The sequence below is a fragment of the Phocoena phocoena genome, chromosome 7, assembly GCF_963924675.1.
Source record: "Phocoena phocoena chromosome 7, mPhoPho1.1, whole genome shotgun sequence".
In the NCBI taxonomy this organism is placed as follows: domain Eukaryota; kingdom Metazoa; phylum Chordata; class Mammalia; order Artiodactyla; family Phocoenidae; genus Phocoena; species Phocoena phocoena.
The window spans coordinates 60,878,495-60,897,169 of NC_089225.1; the positions used below are offsets into that span (position 1 = coordinate 60,878,495).

At 39.1% G+C, this 18,675-nt stretch overlaps 1 protein-coding gene across 1 annotated transcript in view; it reads right to left on the reverse strand.

Annotated features, from left to right (window-relative positions):
- Positions 1 to 893: 893 nt before the first annotated feature.
- Positions 894 to 18,675, reverse strand: part of CCDC141 (coiled-coil domain containing 141) — a 209,784-nt gene continuing 192,002 nt past the window's right edge. Inside the window, exons 21-24 of the mRNA XM_065880955.1 lie at positions 18,470 to 18,579; positions 12,573 to 12,686; positions 3,318 to 4,171; positions 894 to 1,161 (exon numbers count right to left, since the gene is read on the reverse strand). Coding sequence (XP_065737027.1) covers positions 894 to 1,161; positions 3,318 to 4,171; positions 12,573 to 12,686; positions 18,470 to 18,579 — 1,346 coding nt within the window. The remainder of the gene's footprint in view (positions 1,162 to 3,317; positions 4,172 to 12,572; positions 12,687 to 18,469; positions 18,580 to 18,675) is intronic.

An 18,675-nucleotide genomic window follows, 5' to 3' on the forward strand; every position in this document is an offset into this window, starting at 1 on the left:
ATGAAATGAAAACCTTTAGTCGCCCAAGAGGTAGATGATGAACCCATTTGCCAAATGGGAAACTGAGGCACTACTATGCCTTCCCACAGGCTGTAAAAATGGTCAGCAAGAGAATCAAGATTAGAAGCAGGAGAAGCCGGTTGCAGCTGTACATACGTGGCTGCCCAAAACATGTCAACGGAAGGACAGGAATACTGTTGGTCCACCTCTGCGGCTATGCTCTATCTTGCTCTGTGACACACACAGCTGATGGAGGTTTCAAACTCCATTTAAGGCTAACAGCACATCTATTCTCCAATGTCAAACCCATGAGATGAACAGGAGGAATGATTATTTGCAGTGCCATCCTCAGACTCAGGAATGTAGGCTATGTTGAAACTACATAGAATGTATTTCAATAAATGAGATCAAGACATGAAAAGCAAAATTAAAGGACATCTTATGCAATAATGAAAATTACAATTTTAGTTCAACATTTCTACTCTTATTCTACAAAGAGATGTTTATGCGTACAATTAAAAATAGATAATCAAATAGTTGGATTTGAAATAAAACACATCTGCATGCTGATGTGAGACTTGATCTGAATGTTCTTAAATTAGGAGGGAATAAACATCGTATAATTTGACTGTGTTTCATACTGAACACATCTCTTTTGAGAATACAAGATGTATCCTTATTCGCTGCTCGTGATTTACTGAGCTCTTCAAATACATTAAAGCACTAAAGAAAATTTGATTATTTCACCGAGCAGTGGTATTTCAAAAAAGCAATACGGCCAGAATGGAGGTACACTGGGTGGGGATGCTTGGTGGGAAATGCAGGAAAATAAACAGCAGTATTGTTGTCCTTTAGGCTCATAAGAATGACGCCCATTGGTGCCAACCGCGCAGTTACTGTGTGAGTAGCCAGTACATTAGGGACACGCTAACATAGATGACACTCAGCAGGATCCAGTTTATTCTTGTGATGGGTGGCCTGTGGTTACCTGTCACGTGGAGGATGATATTGGAAGAGAGAATGCCACTAGAGTTTTGGGCCCGAGCCACATAGAGGCCCGCATCTGCCTCGCATACCTTCGGAATGAACACCGAATGTCTTGACTCCTTGTGTAAAACCTGCAAGTGCCCATCTGCAGACAATTTCTGGCCCTTCTTGTACCTGAAGCAGAGAGTCAGTTTTTAAAGTCAGGATCACTGTTTATTCACATCATTTCCAAGTTCTAATAAGCACTGCAATTCGGTCCATGACTACTGCAATATTCTCTAGCATTAGCAGGAACTCTGCAGCAACCACAAATTCCAGTGGGGCTGTTTATCCTTCAAGCAGAGGATGTCAACTGGTAGCCATAGACGTGCTTGATGGGCTCAGACTGTGTTTTTTAAAAACTGAATTTTTGGACATTTACCAATTAGAATATTGCATACGAAAATTCAGATATCCAACTCCTCTTAAAAAACCTGGGCCATCTGGTCACACTGGGCCACCATTTGCTCATGGCAACAATTACCCCAAATGGGAAATGGCACATTCTATTTGACCTGTGTCATTCTTTCAGCCACTATGAAACAGCAGCTTGTGACTCCTTGAAATCTATGGGAGAAAGATTCATCTTCCCCATCAGACTCATCCCGCAAGATCCACAGGAGAATACCAATGCGCCGCTTTAGAGGAAGGTACTTACATAGCACTTCCTGGCGAGATGAGTTCATTTAATTTTTGTGAATTAATTTCATTAGAAGAAAATAATTTCCAATTATAAAAGGCATTTATTCAATTGGATTACTACTGTTAATGGCACGTTTCTACGAATATGAGCATTTAGCTGCATCATTATGAGCATTTAGCTGCATCATTATACAAAAGCAAATAATTTATTTTGTATACTCTAGGTTCTTGTTTATTTATTTATCCCCATGTTCTTCCACACAAGAAGTGGTGACAAACCTGAAGCATTTTCTATTCCCGTTGCCTAAGTGATAATTTTGCATTTTTCTGAGTGTCCTAAGAATGATTCCCTGATAGTTTGCCAGTTGTTAACTGAGCAAAATTGTTGTAAATTCGAGGGCAAGATATTTTTTCACAATACTGCAGCAGTTCTTCAACAGCAAATACTAATCAAGTCATTTTTTGTGTGGACCAAAACAAGAAACACTTCAGACAACATTTTTCTTTGGAGTGAACTAATATTTAATAATGAATTAAATGATGATATTAAATAATAAATTTACTGATATTTAAATTCCTAAATACCAAATTCCTGATCTGTAAAAAACATGCAATTGTAAAAACAACAAAATAAGACAAAAAGCATAAATGGCTGCACTGTAACCCAAGTGCAATTTCTTTTAATAATCTGAGAAACGAACATTTTCTCATAAACTCTTTAGAGAGCTGATCCACACTTCAAGTACCATCAACAGGCACACACAGTAATTGAAAGAGCTAATTTAATGTTTACTGAAATAGTATGATAAATAAATGCTATTGTACTTAGTTTATAAGTATAAACTCATGCTCACGTATTTGTAACTTTGTCCTCAAATAAATATACTTAAGGTTGAAAACGAAAAATTTCTAAACGTTTAAAAGTAACCCACATATTAAGAAAGTTAGAACTGCTTTTATGATAAGTGATATAAAACCTGTGTTCTGCCGTTTACTTTTATTAAAACAACTTGGCTAAAAATGGTGATGTGTCTAGAGTAAAACCGCATTGTTCACAGCTCAGTTATTACATCACCTTTCAAAAATAGCTTTATTACCTGTCACTAGAAGCAACTGTGAAAGAAATATTTTTATTCCATCTTTCACACTGAAGAAATGTAAAAGAAGAAATCTTAGTGAGATAAACAAATATTACAAAAGTGGCATGTGTGACTCTGTTGGAAGAGGGAAAAGATGGAATTGGTAAATGAGAGAAAAGAGAAAAACCCAAATGCTTATGTTTTTTAATTGGATGTTAAACCAAGTAAATGTCATGCTTATGTAGGAATAAACAATAGGAAAGAAGTTCAAGCACAACCTTTAGAAATGCGGAATGTTAAACTGAAACCAAAAAATAGCACAACTAAGTTGCAGTGCTTTTGGAGTTGGTTAAATCATTATTTTATATGGTTACCTTTTCTTTAAGGGTATCAGCCATGCGGCTACAAAAATGAGAGTTGGGGGTTCGATGTGAGATTGAATCATGCAGTGTTGCAGTGACCTAGAACATTAATCAGCTACCCCTAAACCTTTAAGTTAGTGCACACAGAATGATTTGCTCAGTGATTCAATTTGTTTCTGTTTATGGCTTGTCATTATAGGCTACCCACCATGTCAGTGTAGGCTCTGGAAATCCTGTTACTTCAACTTCCAAAGTCACTGGAGAACCTTCCATGACAGTTACATTAGACAAGAGCCTGGAGAAATTAGGGGCCTGGCCAGCTAGGCTGACCACGCTGTTCTTTGCTGAGGTAACTTTAATCTCTTCTCTGGGAACCATTTGCCTCTGACAGGCCTGGCTGGGGCCTGGCCGAAACCCGAGGCCCGAGCATGCATCCTGGGAAGCATGCAGCCTATGTCGGGTTTTAGTGACGTTATTATCAGCATGCGTTTTCTCCGGTGTTTCTAGCAAACTTCCCTGAGCCTGGGGGTGCTGTTGCAAAGCCCGCACATGCACTTCACTGCACATGCTCTCTGGAGGTTTAACACTGATTCTGTGGAAGTCAGTACTCTCTTCCAGAAATCTTCGGGATGTTAATGGGGGCTCAGCTTGGAACTGGGGGGAAGGCTTCTCAACATGACTGGAAAATGTTTCTCTCCTATCATTGCAAGCATCAGCAAAAGCAGCAGGTGGCGGAAGGCCAGATTCCGGGGCCTCCCCTGGACCGCTGGTCCCTGTCTGCATCCCGTGGCCGCTTAGGTGCCGGCGGAGGGACGGGAGGGCACGCGCCTCCAGCTCCATGTCAGACAGAGCGAGGAGGGAATTGGGGCTTCCCGGGAGCGGAGGCAGGGAGACGTCATCGGGCGAGACACAGTCATATTCTTCTCCTGAAAGCACATCCACGGGCGGGAGCAGGCCTTGGACAGCACCCTCTGGGCCGGGGACCAGCTGCTTCACTTCCCGTGGAAGCTGACCCTCTCCTGCTCTGTTGACTGCCAAGTCGTCCGCTGGCTTGGCCTGCTCCTTCAAAATGGAAAAGTCAAAGCTTCCAGTTAGTGGTCGAGTTTTCTTTTTCCAGATCTCAAACTCAACCTCAGAGAGACAACTTGAGAAGACCTGCAGTGAGTGACAGCTGGGGCCCTGGCTCTGGCCTTACAGAACTCGAAACTGTTTGTCTGCTGAAGCTCAGCACAGCCCTGTCCCATGACTAAGGAATCGGTGTAAACCGACCTCCAGCCTCTGAGTGAGAGGTGACAGACCTTGCGACACAGAAGAGAGAAAGCCCTGGTTCTCATCTCTCATGATGCAGTCTCGACTGGATCCATGTCTTTCCAATCATGATCTGAGGAGTCTTCCTCTGCCAGCAAATTCTGGTTTGGTTTACTTATCTGTCCACACTTCACAGCATTCGTGGTTCCCAAATATCAGATGTTCCCTTTTAGGTGATCCTCAGACCCTCCTAGAATAACCCTCCTTTTTTCTCAGGAAATCCATTCTTTTTTATTATTATTGTGGTAAAATATACACAACCTAAAATTTACCATTTTAACCATTTTTTAAGTGCACAGTTCAGTGGCATTAAGGACATTCACGGTGTCGTGCAACCAACACCATTGTCCATCTCCAGAATCTTTTCATCTTTCCAAACTGAAATTCTGTGCCCATTAAAGACTAACTTCCCCTTCTCCCATCCCCCAGTCGCTTCTACTTTCTGTCTCTTTGAATTTGACAACTGTAGGTATCTCATATAGAGAAAGCCAATTTTAATGACTGGTTTTATTTTCTAAAAGCCCCTTAGTTTTATTCTTACAATGAAAAATATCTATTGAGCACCTATTATATACTAGGTACTGTGCTAGGCATTGCAGAGATAAATGGTGAGTAAAAGTAAATATAATCCTTCCCTCTTGGAGATGACGGCCTAGCAGGGAGGTAGATATTAAGGGAACAATCCCATGTTGTGGACTTTCGCAGGAGAACACACCAACATACAGTAGAGGAACACTTGCCACTTGTCTTTCTGTCCCATGTGGAGCATAGGTCATTCTACGAGACTGAGAAAAACAGTGATCCATCTCACACTGTTCTAGTATTTCTCTCCACTCACTGACATCCATCTCTGGTTTGAGAAGAGGTTCAAATAACCCTTCTGGCATAGACGCAAAAGAATATTGAAGCTGAAAGGGATCTCATTGATCCCAACCTACTTGTTTTATAACCACTTCATTCTTTGCCTTTCCTCAGCATTTTGGGCACATTTTTCCTTAATTAACAATTACTGGTTTTTGTCCTGTGGCTACTACTTGCACATGAGAAAGTTATGTCTTGCCTTGACTTTGAGTTCTTCATTTTAGCCCATAGTCCTGTTCTGGACATATACTTTACAGGTGATTTTTGAGAAATAAATGTGTTTTCAGGTTGAAGATTAGAAGCAAACCAAAACAATGTTCCTTCTGCTATCCCACAGATATGACTTACCCTCAGAGAAAGCATAATCCTAGCTGAGAGAAAGTGGTTTCCTTCAGGCATTTAGAAAAAGTTTAAACCCTGGGTCTAAAGCCAGAAGTTCTTAAAAGTTTTTCTCATTAAGAAAATTACTAACGGGATAAAATATTTGCAAATGATGTGATCAACAAGGGCTCCTACAACTCAACAACAACACAACAAAAATCTTCCAATCGAAAAATGGGCAGAAGATCTTAACAGACATTTCTCCAAAGAAGACATACAGATGGCCAATAGGCACATGAAAAGATGCTCAACATTGCTAATTATTAGAGAAATGCAAATCAAAACTACAATGAGGTATCACCTCACACCAGTCAGCATGGCCATCATTAAAAAGTATACAAGTGGGCTTGTATACAGTGAGAGGCCCACGTACCGCAAAAAAAAAAAAAAAAAAGTATACAAGTAATAAATGCTGGAGTGGGTGTGGAGAAAAAGGGAACCCTCCTACACTGTTGGTAGGAATGTAAGTTGGTGTAGCCACTATGGAGAACAGTATGGAGGTTCATCAGAAAACTAAAAATAGAATTACCATATCATCCAGCAATCCCACTGGGCATATATCCAGACAAAACTCTAATTCAAAAAGGTGCATGCACCTCTATGTTCATTGCAGCACTACTTACAATAGCCAAGACACGGAAACAACCTAAATGTCCAGTGACAGATGAATGGATAAATAAGATGTGGTACATATATATACAATGGAATACTACTCAGCCATAAACAAGAACAAAATAGGGGCTTCCCTGGTGGCTCAGTGGTTAAGAATCCGCCTGCCAATGCAGGGGACACGGGTTCGAGCCCTGGTCCGGGAAGATCCCACATGCTGCGGAGCAACTAAGCCTGTGTGCCACAACTACTGAAGCCCACATGCCTAGAGCCCACGTGGCACAACAAGAGAAGCCTGCACACCTCAAAGAAGAATGGCCCGCACTCGCCGCAACTAGAGAAAGCCTGCGCAGAGCAACAAAGACCCAACACAGCCAAAAATAAATTAATTAAATAAAATTAAAAAAAGAAGAACGAAATAATGCCATTTGCAACAACATGGATGGACCTAGAGATTATCATACTAAGTGAAGTAAGTCAGAAGGAGAAGGACAAATACCACATGATATCACTTATATGTGGAATCTAAAATATGGCACAAATGAACTTTTCTATGAAATGGAAACAGAATCACCAATATAGAGAACAGACTTATGGTTGCCAAGGGGGAGGGAGCTGGGGGGAGGGATGGAATGGGAGGTTGGGGTTAGCAGACGTAAGCTATTATACACAGAATGGATAAACAAGGTCCTACTGTAGAGCACAGGAAACTATATTCAATATCCTATGATAAACCAGAATGGAGAAGAACCTAAAAAAAAAAGAATGTATATATATGTATAACTGAATCACTTTGCTGTATAGCAGAAATTAACACAACATTGTAAATCAAATATACTTCAATAAAAAATACTAAACAAACATATATTCCATAGGGAATGCCCCTCCTTCTTTTGGTTTTCCTACCACAGCTTAGTGCCTCTCCTTCCAGCTCTCCCTGAATGTAGAATGTTTATTTTCCTTTTCTCAGGGACTTTGATCCTACAACCTCCTGTTCAGACTAAGGATCTCCTCTATGCCATTCTGACAGCCTCTGTTTGAACACTTTTTCTGAATGGGTGCTTTCTTTGAAAAGAAGTTTATGCTTTATTTGTGTTAAGAATAACTTCCTGTATTTATCACAGATCTGCCTTTCCTCAGTATCCACCAATACATCAGAATTGGCCTCTTGGAATGACATAGAAGATGTCTGACTGCTCTCCTCTTTCATCAGCCCTTTGACTATTTAGAGAATTGGTCCTGCAACCTCCAGGTCTTATTCTGCCTTAATTCCTGGAACTTTCTTCATTCTGGTCACCTTCGGAGGTCCCACTTTAATGAGCTACAAACTCCTTCATGGGAGGGCAGGGACATTTGTTGATCTGAGGGTCATGCAGGGGCAGGCCACTCCTCAATGACTTCTATGGGTAACACAGGCCCCTCTGGAAAAAAATAATGTTGAAATTTTGCAACAGGCTTAGCAGAAATTTGGATAAAAGTCTGGGCTAGTCTCCCTGCTCCTCACTCGCTCCTGGGGAGGAAGTGACTTACCTAATTGTGGGTTTGGAAGAAGAGACTGAGCCTGCTCAGCTCTGTCTCTTTGAGTCCCTCTCTTTTGGATGTGCCTTCCATCAAGTGGGTGCATCCACACTGGCTCTAATGCATGAAAAACCTCTGTAAGGGAAGCCTGTGTTGTCTAGCTGTGCACCCAAGTGGCTGAGTAGACAAGTCTGTCTCAACCAGAGATGAAGTTTGGGGAAACCCAGTAGAAAAGTCCAAGCCCTGTCCTCCAGTCCAGCTTTTACTGGTTACTGATTCCTGACTCCTGTGTCTCACTTTCAAATGGTGCTAAACTCAAGAAGGTAATCCAAGGATATTACATTTTTTCACTCCCTATAATTCCTGAAGTAGAAAAATACTTTCCACCAAAAATACACTACCAGATAACTTCCACTGACAATAAGAGAGAGTTTTCTCAAATCTTTTTCTAGAAACGTTTCAACTTATGTTTATTTCCAGGATTTACTTACTTTTCAGGTGGAAAGTAATCAGTGGAATCATCTCCTTGATCTACATGATATGTTTTTATGAAAGTGACTTTATTAGTTCTTTGTTTTTATAAGAATCATTGATTCACAATGTTTTTAATCAACTAAAATGTCCTATTTCCTCTGTCTATTAATATCACTGATAAAAGTGTTGAACACTGCAGAGTTTAGGACAAAGCCAACTGTCTCCCCAGGGCAAGGCAAAGTGTCTTCCAGGTTGACACTGATGAACTATTTAACACGCTTGGGCACAATTATAACCTGACCAAACGCCCATTCAATTCACATTTCTCCACTTACCTTAAGAGACATATCGTGAGTGTGTTTATCAAATGACTTCCTGAAATCACAATAAATTTTGTCTCTGGCACCAACCTAGAGTTTTCTATTAAATAATCATCTCAGAAAGCAAAATAAGGTGAATTTAACACAAGTTTTTCTGAGTAAATCCATGTTGGCTTTTGACACTTCTGTCTTTATTCTCAAATGCAAATAGGCGTTCCGTTTTTGAGTCACTATGGAATTTTACAAAAATTACTTTTAGAACTCACTGAACTATAGTTTCCTGGATATACTAATTTTCCTTTATGAAAATGGTTTCCAGACATTCACATATACCAACTATCTTTTATATTTCTCCACCATAAAGCCATTTTTTGCTATTAGGAGAAAAAAAGTGTGTTTGTGTGTGTGTGTGTGTGTGTGTGTGTGTGTTTCCAGAAAGGGCTAGATAAATCTGTGTATCTCAGCACAGACAGGGAATATTTGCATCAATCTGATGAGTTCTGGCAAAGTGTCTGGGAAACTGATTTAACTCACCAAAACATAGCTCATTCTCAATTTCTTTCTCGTATAGCCTTGGGTGCTCTTTGTCTTTGTTGATTCCTTTTTCTTTTCCCACCTTCTAAAAACATGAATGATGTGTAATCTTGTCTTTAAGTTTTCTAATCTTCTCTATATACTTTTCCACTCAAAGATCTCACCCTATGAGATCTAATGATCATTAACTTTTAATTAATATGATATCTAATGATCATTAACTTTTAATTAATCCTAAATCTATAGGCTTAGATCGTATCTCTGTCAGGATTTCTGAACTTTCATTTCCACTGATGGACATAATCACTTGACTCTACAATCATTGCCCTGTAGGCAAACAAAATGAGCATCTGGAAGAGAAAATATAATGATACTCTACATCCATTGAACTAAGTGTGTAGCACCAGTTCTCCAAGTCTGTAGGGTGGGGAGCCATGTTTGTGGTAAATTTAAGGGAATTCCACAAGGCTTTATCTTCTAAAATATCTCCACAATAGGTAATCTTATCTTGGTTTATGATTTAATGAAGGTAAGTGGGAAGTGGATAAAGAAAGATATTGAACATAGGGCTTGGTCTATGAAAGGCTTTTCTGGGGAAGGCTCTTGGAAGGGGATTTGGACAGTCAAGGGGTGACTTGGTACCCTTAAGCACTTGGGGAGGACAAGGTAAGAGAGAACAGAAAGGTGGTGAAGAACCTTTTGCCCTTCCCATTATTTTCCAAAGCAAATGTCTCAAGAACATCTTACTCTGCCTACCAGATGATCAGGATTACTGGAAGAGGGCCCAGGGACTGTCCTCACCCACTTTGATAAGAGCACTCCACTGAATTGTTTGCTATGAAAGCACTTCCATGCTGCTACTTTATTAATCACTGTGTAATAGATGAATGGAAAGAAGGAAAAAATTTGGCATGGGAATCTACAGTATCATTACAAAACAGCTTATTTATATGCAGCAGTTTCTTGGAGCTCCCTTTTGGTCTTGCGGAAAAAGTTACATGGCTGAAATTCAGGAGAATTGGGCTACCTGCCCAGTTCTGACACTACTTCCTGTGAATTTTGGAGGGCAAAATATTTAATCTCCTTGGGCCTCAGTTTCCTCAACTGTAAAATGAGATTTGATCAGATGATTGTTAAATCCCTTCTAGCACTAGAATTCTGTAACCCTAAATGCTGGTATCATAAGCCTTACATAGTTCTGTGATTTTAGGCAAGGCTTTTAATACTCTGTGCCTCTGTTTAACCTTAGGGGTTTTTAGATATTCCTGTGGATTCAGCTTCAGTGCTCACCTTAGGGAATAAAACACCATCACTAATCTGGTAGCAGTGCAATGGGCACTGCATTTACTGAATTTCTTAATTCTACCAACTGCATTTTTTGGGTCAGAAAAATGAGAAGCACTTTACTATCTCCAGGAAAAAATCCTGTGATGAACATTTTCTTGTAACAGTTTGGTGGAATTGTTCTTTCTGACTCAAATAATTTTCTGAGGAAGAACAATACCATTTAAGGGTATTAAAATTGAATGCAGTGATTCCCACATGAGCTTTTCACTTGGTGCTTCTTGTTATCTGCCCACATGGTGTTTCATGAACTTGTTACAGCTGACCTATAATATAAATGATAGAGACAGTAAGAGGGTAAACGTGGTTGAGCTGTTTAAAAGTGAAGATTACGGCTGCCCTTTCATTTTGCCAATTGCACGAGAACATATACATGAAATGAGGTCAATGAGAGATCATAGTGTAATTATGGATTTTCACTTTTATCCTAAATATCTGATGATCTATCATGTCTTTTAATTTACGTTAAGGTGAAAGTGAGTTCTCAATGAAAGGAAATCTTGCTTTTTTTATTTAAAGGAATCTGTTTCTTTAATTTTATTCTAAGAAAAATAAATAAAAACAAGAAAGCCATTTTTACTAAGTACAAATGAGTGTGTTTGCTTTTGCAGCAATCACTTTTGTTTCTAATCTTACTAAATGTGTGTGGTTGACAATGTAGAAAAGTGTGCAGAATTAAAAAAAATAAACAGTATGTTGTTGGATTTAGTATCTCTTATAACTTAGTTAAGAAAATGTGATGCATTTAATGTTATTCTTTATTATTTCGACTAGTTAGTCTCAGTCAAGGTTGATTTTGCTCCCCAGGGGCCATTTGATAGTTTCTACAGACATTTTTGGTTGTCACAACTGGGTGGAGAGCGGGTACTGCCGGCCAGGAGTGCTGCTAAACATCCTACAATGCACAGGACAGCACCCACAACAAAGGATTCTTTGGGCCAAAATGTCAGTAGTACCGAGGTTGAGTAATCCTGGTTTAGACAATCAGAGTAACCAAATATCATTTGATATAAGGCTAAAGTCCAACAAGATGATCAAGGTGTGGCAGCTTTCCTTTGCCTCAGAGAGGAATCAGGGTTTAAATGCTACAAGCCCATCCCACGAAAAAAGTCAGCTTGCTTAATTAATGGTACTTGCTGCCTGGTGGTTGTATAATTGCACTAGACCTTGACATAGATTTAACCTGCAGTAAAGGACATATAAAGAAGCTCTTAAGTACTGCATTTAGTTTAAGAAAAGGTAAGTCTTTCTCCATGAGATGACTGCAACAAGTGGGGAGAATTTTTTTAAACTCTCATGTCACAAAGAGTATATTTTATTTTATTTGGGAGCAGTTGAGAAAAATGTCAACTCTGCTTGCTCTTTCAGTTCCTTGGGAGAGACACAAACATTGGGAGCAAACTTGGCAAAGCATAAAGTCAAGAGCTAATTATAGTCCAGCAGCTATGAATAGACAGTGAGCAACGTATACCGAAAATCCATCATGATGTGATTTAAATAATGCTTTTGAAATGCATATGCATTTTGTGAATATTTGCAGTTCTTGCTACATGCTTAATTTATCTGTAATGCATAGGCTTTAAAATAATTTAACATTTCTCTAAATACTTTAGTATTTATATTTCAGTTGCATTCTATGTTTTAGTACATATAAAATATCATCTTAGAGGTAGATTCTATGGCAACAAGATACAATCTATCAATAATTTCATGTGTTAAGGTTTTCCAGGGGGTAGTGTGAAACAACAAAGTCATAACTTGGTGGTATGATAAAGAGGGAGAAGTAAAATTTGAAGTTGGGATTGAAAGGCAGCTAAAGATGGGAGAAACAAAAATAGTTTGGGGAGATGGTGTGGTGTTTGAATGGCTGTCCCAATGCCACTGTGAAATGCTATGGCTCCAGTATTCAGTGGGAGGGACTCAGGGAAAGAGCACAGATGAGAGACGAAGGACTAAGTCAGGGATAGAAAAGAAGGGAAGAGGACACTCACATTTCATTTACACTGGAAGATTCAGATCGATAATAAGGCTTCAATTCACTGTTTTTCAATGCACAATGACTCTAACCTCAAAACAAAAGTAATGAATATCTGAGGGTACATAGTTTTCTTTACCTTATTCCTTCCTTTATTGAATATTGTCTGCTTATTTCTCCCTGGTTCTTTTAGTAGGTCAATGCAATCATCGTGGAAGCCTTCCAAATTCAGATTCATCTTTAAAACGTTTCCCTGATGTACAAAGTGAAGGTTAGTGAGAGCCTGGGCCAGGAAAGTTGGGGGAACAGTGCCACACAATAACCACTTGGAAGAAAACATAGACCACTTGCAATCTTTCAGTAAATGTATTCCTCAAGAGACTGGCGTACTCCCACGATGTGATTTATAAAATTATCTCTTCAAGCTCACAGTTCCCTTCCTACCTCACTCCTTTGATAAAGTTGATTGCCAGTAAAAATAGGTTGTTCAAAGGCCCAGCTGGAAAAAAGTCATTGTTATAATAGGATGCACCTACAGGAACATTCTCTAGAGAGAAAAATCCTTGTGCGTGGCAGTTTAAACCATTGCAAAAATCTAGGGGAGCAGCCATGAGGAGGAAATGACTGAAGATTCTGATGGAGAACAAAGTAGGAAATTCAGAGTATTTAGACAAGCAAAATGTTTGGGAGACTCATGAAAAGAGGAAGGTAATATAATTGAGTATGGTAAAGAAAAAAAACAATTGAGAACAAACGATGCTTTGTGGGTGGTGATATTTTGCTCCTACAGTTCATGGGGCTCTGTTTTAGTCATGGAAGTAGAGGGTGTTTGCTAACTGCTGAGGAGCCAGTGTAAGAGCTTTGAAGACTTTGTGAAGATGAAAGGAGCCACAGGTACACGAAGTGACAGGACACCAGTTTAGGATGAGGTTATAGGGCAACAGAAGATACTCTATACCACCTGGAATACAGGCATTAGATGGGCCTTAAAGAACAGGCATGCTTCTCAAAGTGTACATGTTACACCAACTTGGAAGATTTGGGGAGACATTTACTGGGGAGATTCAGCTTTTACTCCCAACTCTAAAAATTAAACTGGTTTGTATTACTGGATAAATTACTCTGCTTTAGTACACACTTGATACCTAATTCCAAAGTGGAACGTAGATTGGTACAACCACTATGGAGAACAGTATAGAGGTTCCTTAAAAAACTAAAATTAGAACTATCATATGATCTAACAATCCCACTCCTGGGCATATATCCAGAGAAAACTATAATTCAAAAAGATACATGCCCCCCAAATGTTCACTGCAGCACTATTTACAATAGCCAAGACATGGAAGCAACCTAAATGCCCATCGATGAATGACCGGATAAAGAAGATGTGGTACATATATACAATGGAATATTACTCAGCCACAAAAAAGAATGAAATAACACCATTTGCAACAACATGGATGGACCTAGAGATTATCACACTAAGAGAAGTAAGCCAGACAGAGAAAGACAAATATCATATGATATTACTTATATGTGGAATCTTAAAATGAACTTATTTATAAAATAGAAAGAGGCTCACAGGTATGGAAAACAAACGTATGGTTACCAAAGGGGAAAGGGGGGTGGGGGGAAGGATAAATTCAGAAGTTGGGATTAACATATACACACTACTATATATAAAGTAGATAACCAACAAGGACCTGCTGTATAGCACAGGGAACTATACTCAATATTTTGTAACAACATATAAGGGAAAAGAATCTGAAAAGGAATACACACACACACACACACACACACACATTCAGTTATATATATACAAATGAATCACTGTGTTGTATACCTGAAACTAACATGATATTGTAAATCAACTAAACTTCAATAAATAAAATAAAATAAAATAAACCAAATTGGCAGTTGTGGAAGGAGTACTAGATTTTGAATTACAACTAAGTTCATATTGCAGACCCACCACTACTGAGTGTGGGTCCCCAAGCAAAGCACTTTTACCCTCTCTGAACTTCACTCTAAAACAAAGAAAACAACATCTACCTTATTACTGTTACAAGGTTATTTGGAAATCACTGAGGTAATATTTATGAAAATCCTTTGTAAATCTCAAAATGCTAAACAAATAGAAAGGATTATTATCACTGTCTCAGCCTCGACAGGGATTTCTGGGTCTGCTTTTTAATGACCCCCTGCAAAAGAGAGCCACAGAATCAACCTTAAAAACATAAAAACCATACATGTATGCTCTCATAGAAACATCTGTAAAGTGTTAGCAAGCATCATTTGACAGGCTTTTTGTTTAGGCCATAACTTGTAAGGGCAATGTTTTTTTGTTTTGTTTTTTAATTTAAAAAAATTTTGTTAACATCTTTATTGGAGTATAATTGCTTTACAATGGTGTGTTAATTTCTGCTTTATAACAAAGTGAATCAGCTATACATATACATATATTCCCATATCTCTGATGCCCATTTCTCTTGCCAAAGAGGCCATTCCTCATTTTTATGTCCACCCAAACCAAACTTTTTTGGGCTATTGAATGACTTTTTTTTTCTGTACCAATCCTTTGAGCATTTACTACAAATGCCAAAACACTTTCGGGAGAACATATTTTCGGCAAAGCATAGTGTTAAATGTTGTGTGGGATGCTAAACTGAACGGGGTTTCCTCAGGTATCATCAAGGAGAGAGGCTGGGGTGATCATGGTAGTTATATGTGATGATTATGGTAGGAAGGAACACAGGAGCTACAGCACAGTGATCCCCAAGCTTTTTGGTACCAGGGACCGGTTTCGTGGAAGACAATTTTTCCACGGACTGGGGGATGGGGGATGGTTTTGGGATGATTCAAGCGCATTACATTTATTGTGTACTTTATTTCTATTTATTATTACATTGTAATATTTAATGAAATAATTATACAACTCACCATAATGCAGAATCAGTGGGAGCCCTGAGCTTGTTTTCACTTGCCACTCACTGATAGGGTTTTGATATGAGTCTGCAAACAATTGATTTATTAGGTCTCTGTGCAGTCAAACCTCTCTGCTAATGATAATCTGTATTTGCAGCTACTCCCCAGCGCTAGCATCACTGCCTCAGCTCCACCTCAGATCATCAGGCATTAGATTCTCGTAAGAAGCGCACAACCTAGATCCCTCGCATGCGCAGTTCACAGTAGGATTTGCGCTCCTATGAGAATCTCATGCCACTGATCTGACAGGAGGCGGAGCTCAGGCGGTAATGCGAGCGACAGGAAGTGGCTGTAACTACAGGCGAAGCTTCGCTAGCTCGCCCGCACTCGCTCCTGCTGTGCGGCCCGGTTCCCCTGCGAAGTGACACAGCTAAGGAAGTAATTGTGGAGGAGGCACTATTTGGGTCTGGCTTTGAGAGATGAACAATTTAGGTCAGAGAGGTAGAAGGCCATGCACATGAGGTATAGTGGCCCGCCCTTACCCATGGAGAATATGTTCCAAGACCCCCAGTGGATGCCCGAAACCATAGATAGTACCAAACGTTATACATATGTACTATGTTTTTTTCCTATACATACATACTTATGATAAAGTTTAATCTATAAATTAGATTGAGTAAGAGATTAATTAAAATAACTAATAATAAAATATGATAAGTATTGCAATATACTGTAATAAAAGTTACATGAATATGGTCTCTCAGAATTGAAAACTTATGAATTGTTTATTTTTGGAATTTTTCATCTAATATTTTCAGACTGAGGTTGTCTTCAGGTAATTGAAACTGAAGAAAGCAAAACTGTAGATAAGCGGGAACGACTGTAAAAGTTTAGAAGCAGGAGACCTGGGAATGTCCGGTAGGAGACCATGAGATAGGAACCTACAATGAATGTAGAAGCACAGTGGTTTGGAAAGACAATCGGCCCCAGAACATTGGAAGGCCTTGAGTCCGAACTTTATCTGGTAAACAAGGAAGAGTTTGTAGTGAAGTGTTCTGAATGTAAAAATGACACTAGCAGGCTCATCTAGCAGGAGTGAATAATTAGGAGGCTCCTGACTAGCGCAAAAGAGAATCCAAGTGATAGGTTAGGAATAAGAAAGAGAGGGTGCAATGTTGACTCCAGGGGTGTAGAAGGAAGGGGGAAAGTGGAAGGGGGCAGAGGGAGTAGAAACAGCTTTCAGTAAGAATAGCCATGAAGGTGAAAAACTGGAAAGGGCTATCACTTTAAGAGAGTCGATTTTGTTTAGTGGAGTTCACTTGGAGATGTACAGCATAAATGGGAGGGATGCTGTAGATGACAGCAAAGAGTCAGAGGAAGCAGCCATTTTCAGGCTGCGTATCAGAAATCAGAAGAAACACATCCTCAGGGGGTGGGGTGAAGGTGGCGAGGAAACGATTAATGCTGAAAAAGATAATACAAAATATATGGTGCATTCATACATTACTGGTGGCATTATAATTGTAAAACATCTATGAAAAGCAAAGAATTTTTGTGTAGGTAATAATACAAAAGAAAGAAAAAAGCTTCATGTACAAAGATGCTCACTACAGTGTTATTGAAAATGGTAAAGAATTTGAAAAATCTAGATTCTCAACCAAAGGAAAAAGATAATTTGATTGGGTGCCCACTGAATTAAAAGCTTAGCAAACCATTTAGGGACTTCCCTCGTGGTGCAGTGGTTGGGAGTCTGCCTGCCAATACAGGGAACACAGGTTCAAGCCCTGGTCCGGGAGGATCCCACGTGCTGCAGAGTAACTGGGCCCGTGTGCCACAACTACTGAGCCTGTGCTCTAGAGCCCACAAGCCACAACTACTGAGCCTATGCACCTGGAGCCCATGCTCCACAGCAAGAGAAGCCACTGCAATGAGAAGCCCACGCACCAAAATGAAGAGTAGCCCCTGCTCGCCGCAACTAGAGAAAGCCCGCACGCAGCAACGAAGACCCAGCACAGTTATAAATAAATAAATAGATAGATAGATAGATAAATAAATGAATAAATAAGCAAGCTTAGCAAACCATTTTGAATGGAATGTCACTCAAATTTATGACATGGAAACTCATACAGAAAAAATAGTTGCTGAAGATAAATATAATTCTGCTCCAAGCTGCAAGAGCACCATTACGTCTCAATACCAACAGCAATCACAACAATAATCACAGGTGTCTTCACATTCAATCCTCAGGGCTATCCTGTTATTAGCTTCCTCTATTTCCTCCATTTTATAGATCAGGAAACCGAGACTCACGGCCATTAAGGAATTTACCCCAATTCATTCACAAATCCAATAACTTGGAGAGTTGGTATTCCTAGGGGGCTGTGTTTTATTCTAGAGCCTGTGTTCTTGATTACCTTGCCATTCTCTCTATCCTAAACAACTGGTTCTTTCAGCCAGTTCTGAAAACAGCACTAATGAAACCAGTTTTGACACAACATAGACAAAAACAATATATATATACATATATATGTATACATATACACACACAAACATATATATATATACATACATTTCTCTCTTTTAACAAGATTTTACCTAGACATAGTCATAAACATATTTTCTCTCTATTTTTTTTACCATCAATTTATTTATTCCATGAAAGATGCCAATGATTAGTTTAATATTTCCATGAAGCTAAATGTTCAATGACTATAATACCTGAAGATTAGTTTTATTTTCTCCAGGGCCACAATTTGGAGGAGAAAAAATAACATGTTCATTATTTATGAGGGAAAACGTAAAACTACTTAATATAGACTTTGATTTTAATAGCACACATTTATCCTTTAGGATATGATCCATGAAAATATAAACAAGACACCTTAATAGTTTAGTCCTTATTCTCAGCAATATTTTTCTCTGCAGTGATGGAAAAGAAACAAAATTAATTATCAGAAACAACCATATAATTATGTTAGAAAGCTGTGAAACAAATGTGCACATTATGTCCCTTGAGAATTTCCGTTAGAACATCTTTGTACCAGAAGACACTTGATAAACACATTTTTATTTATATCACTTAAAATACATACTCTGGTAAGAAGAAATTACCTTTTTTTCTTCAAGCTCTGTGAGAGAGCTACATAATTCAGTAACAGATTCAAGAACCTCTTTGTGTTTGGCCACTATTTTCTCAGCATATTTCTGCCCTTCTTCAAAACCTGGGGAGGAGAAGGGTTAAGTCTATTTTTAAAGCTCAAATCCTTAGCAGAAAAAAAAATCCCAGGCATTAATTGATCTCCCCAGTGTCCAGCATA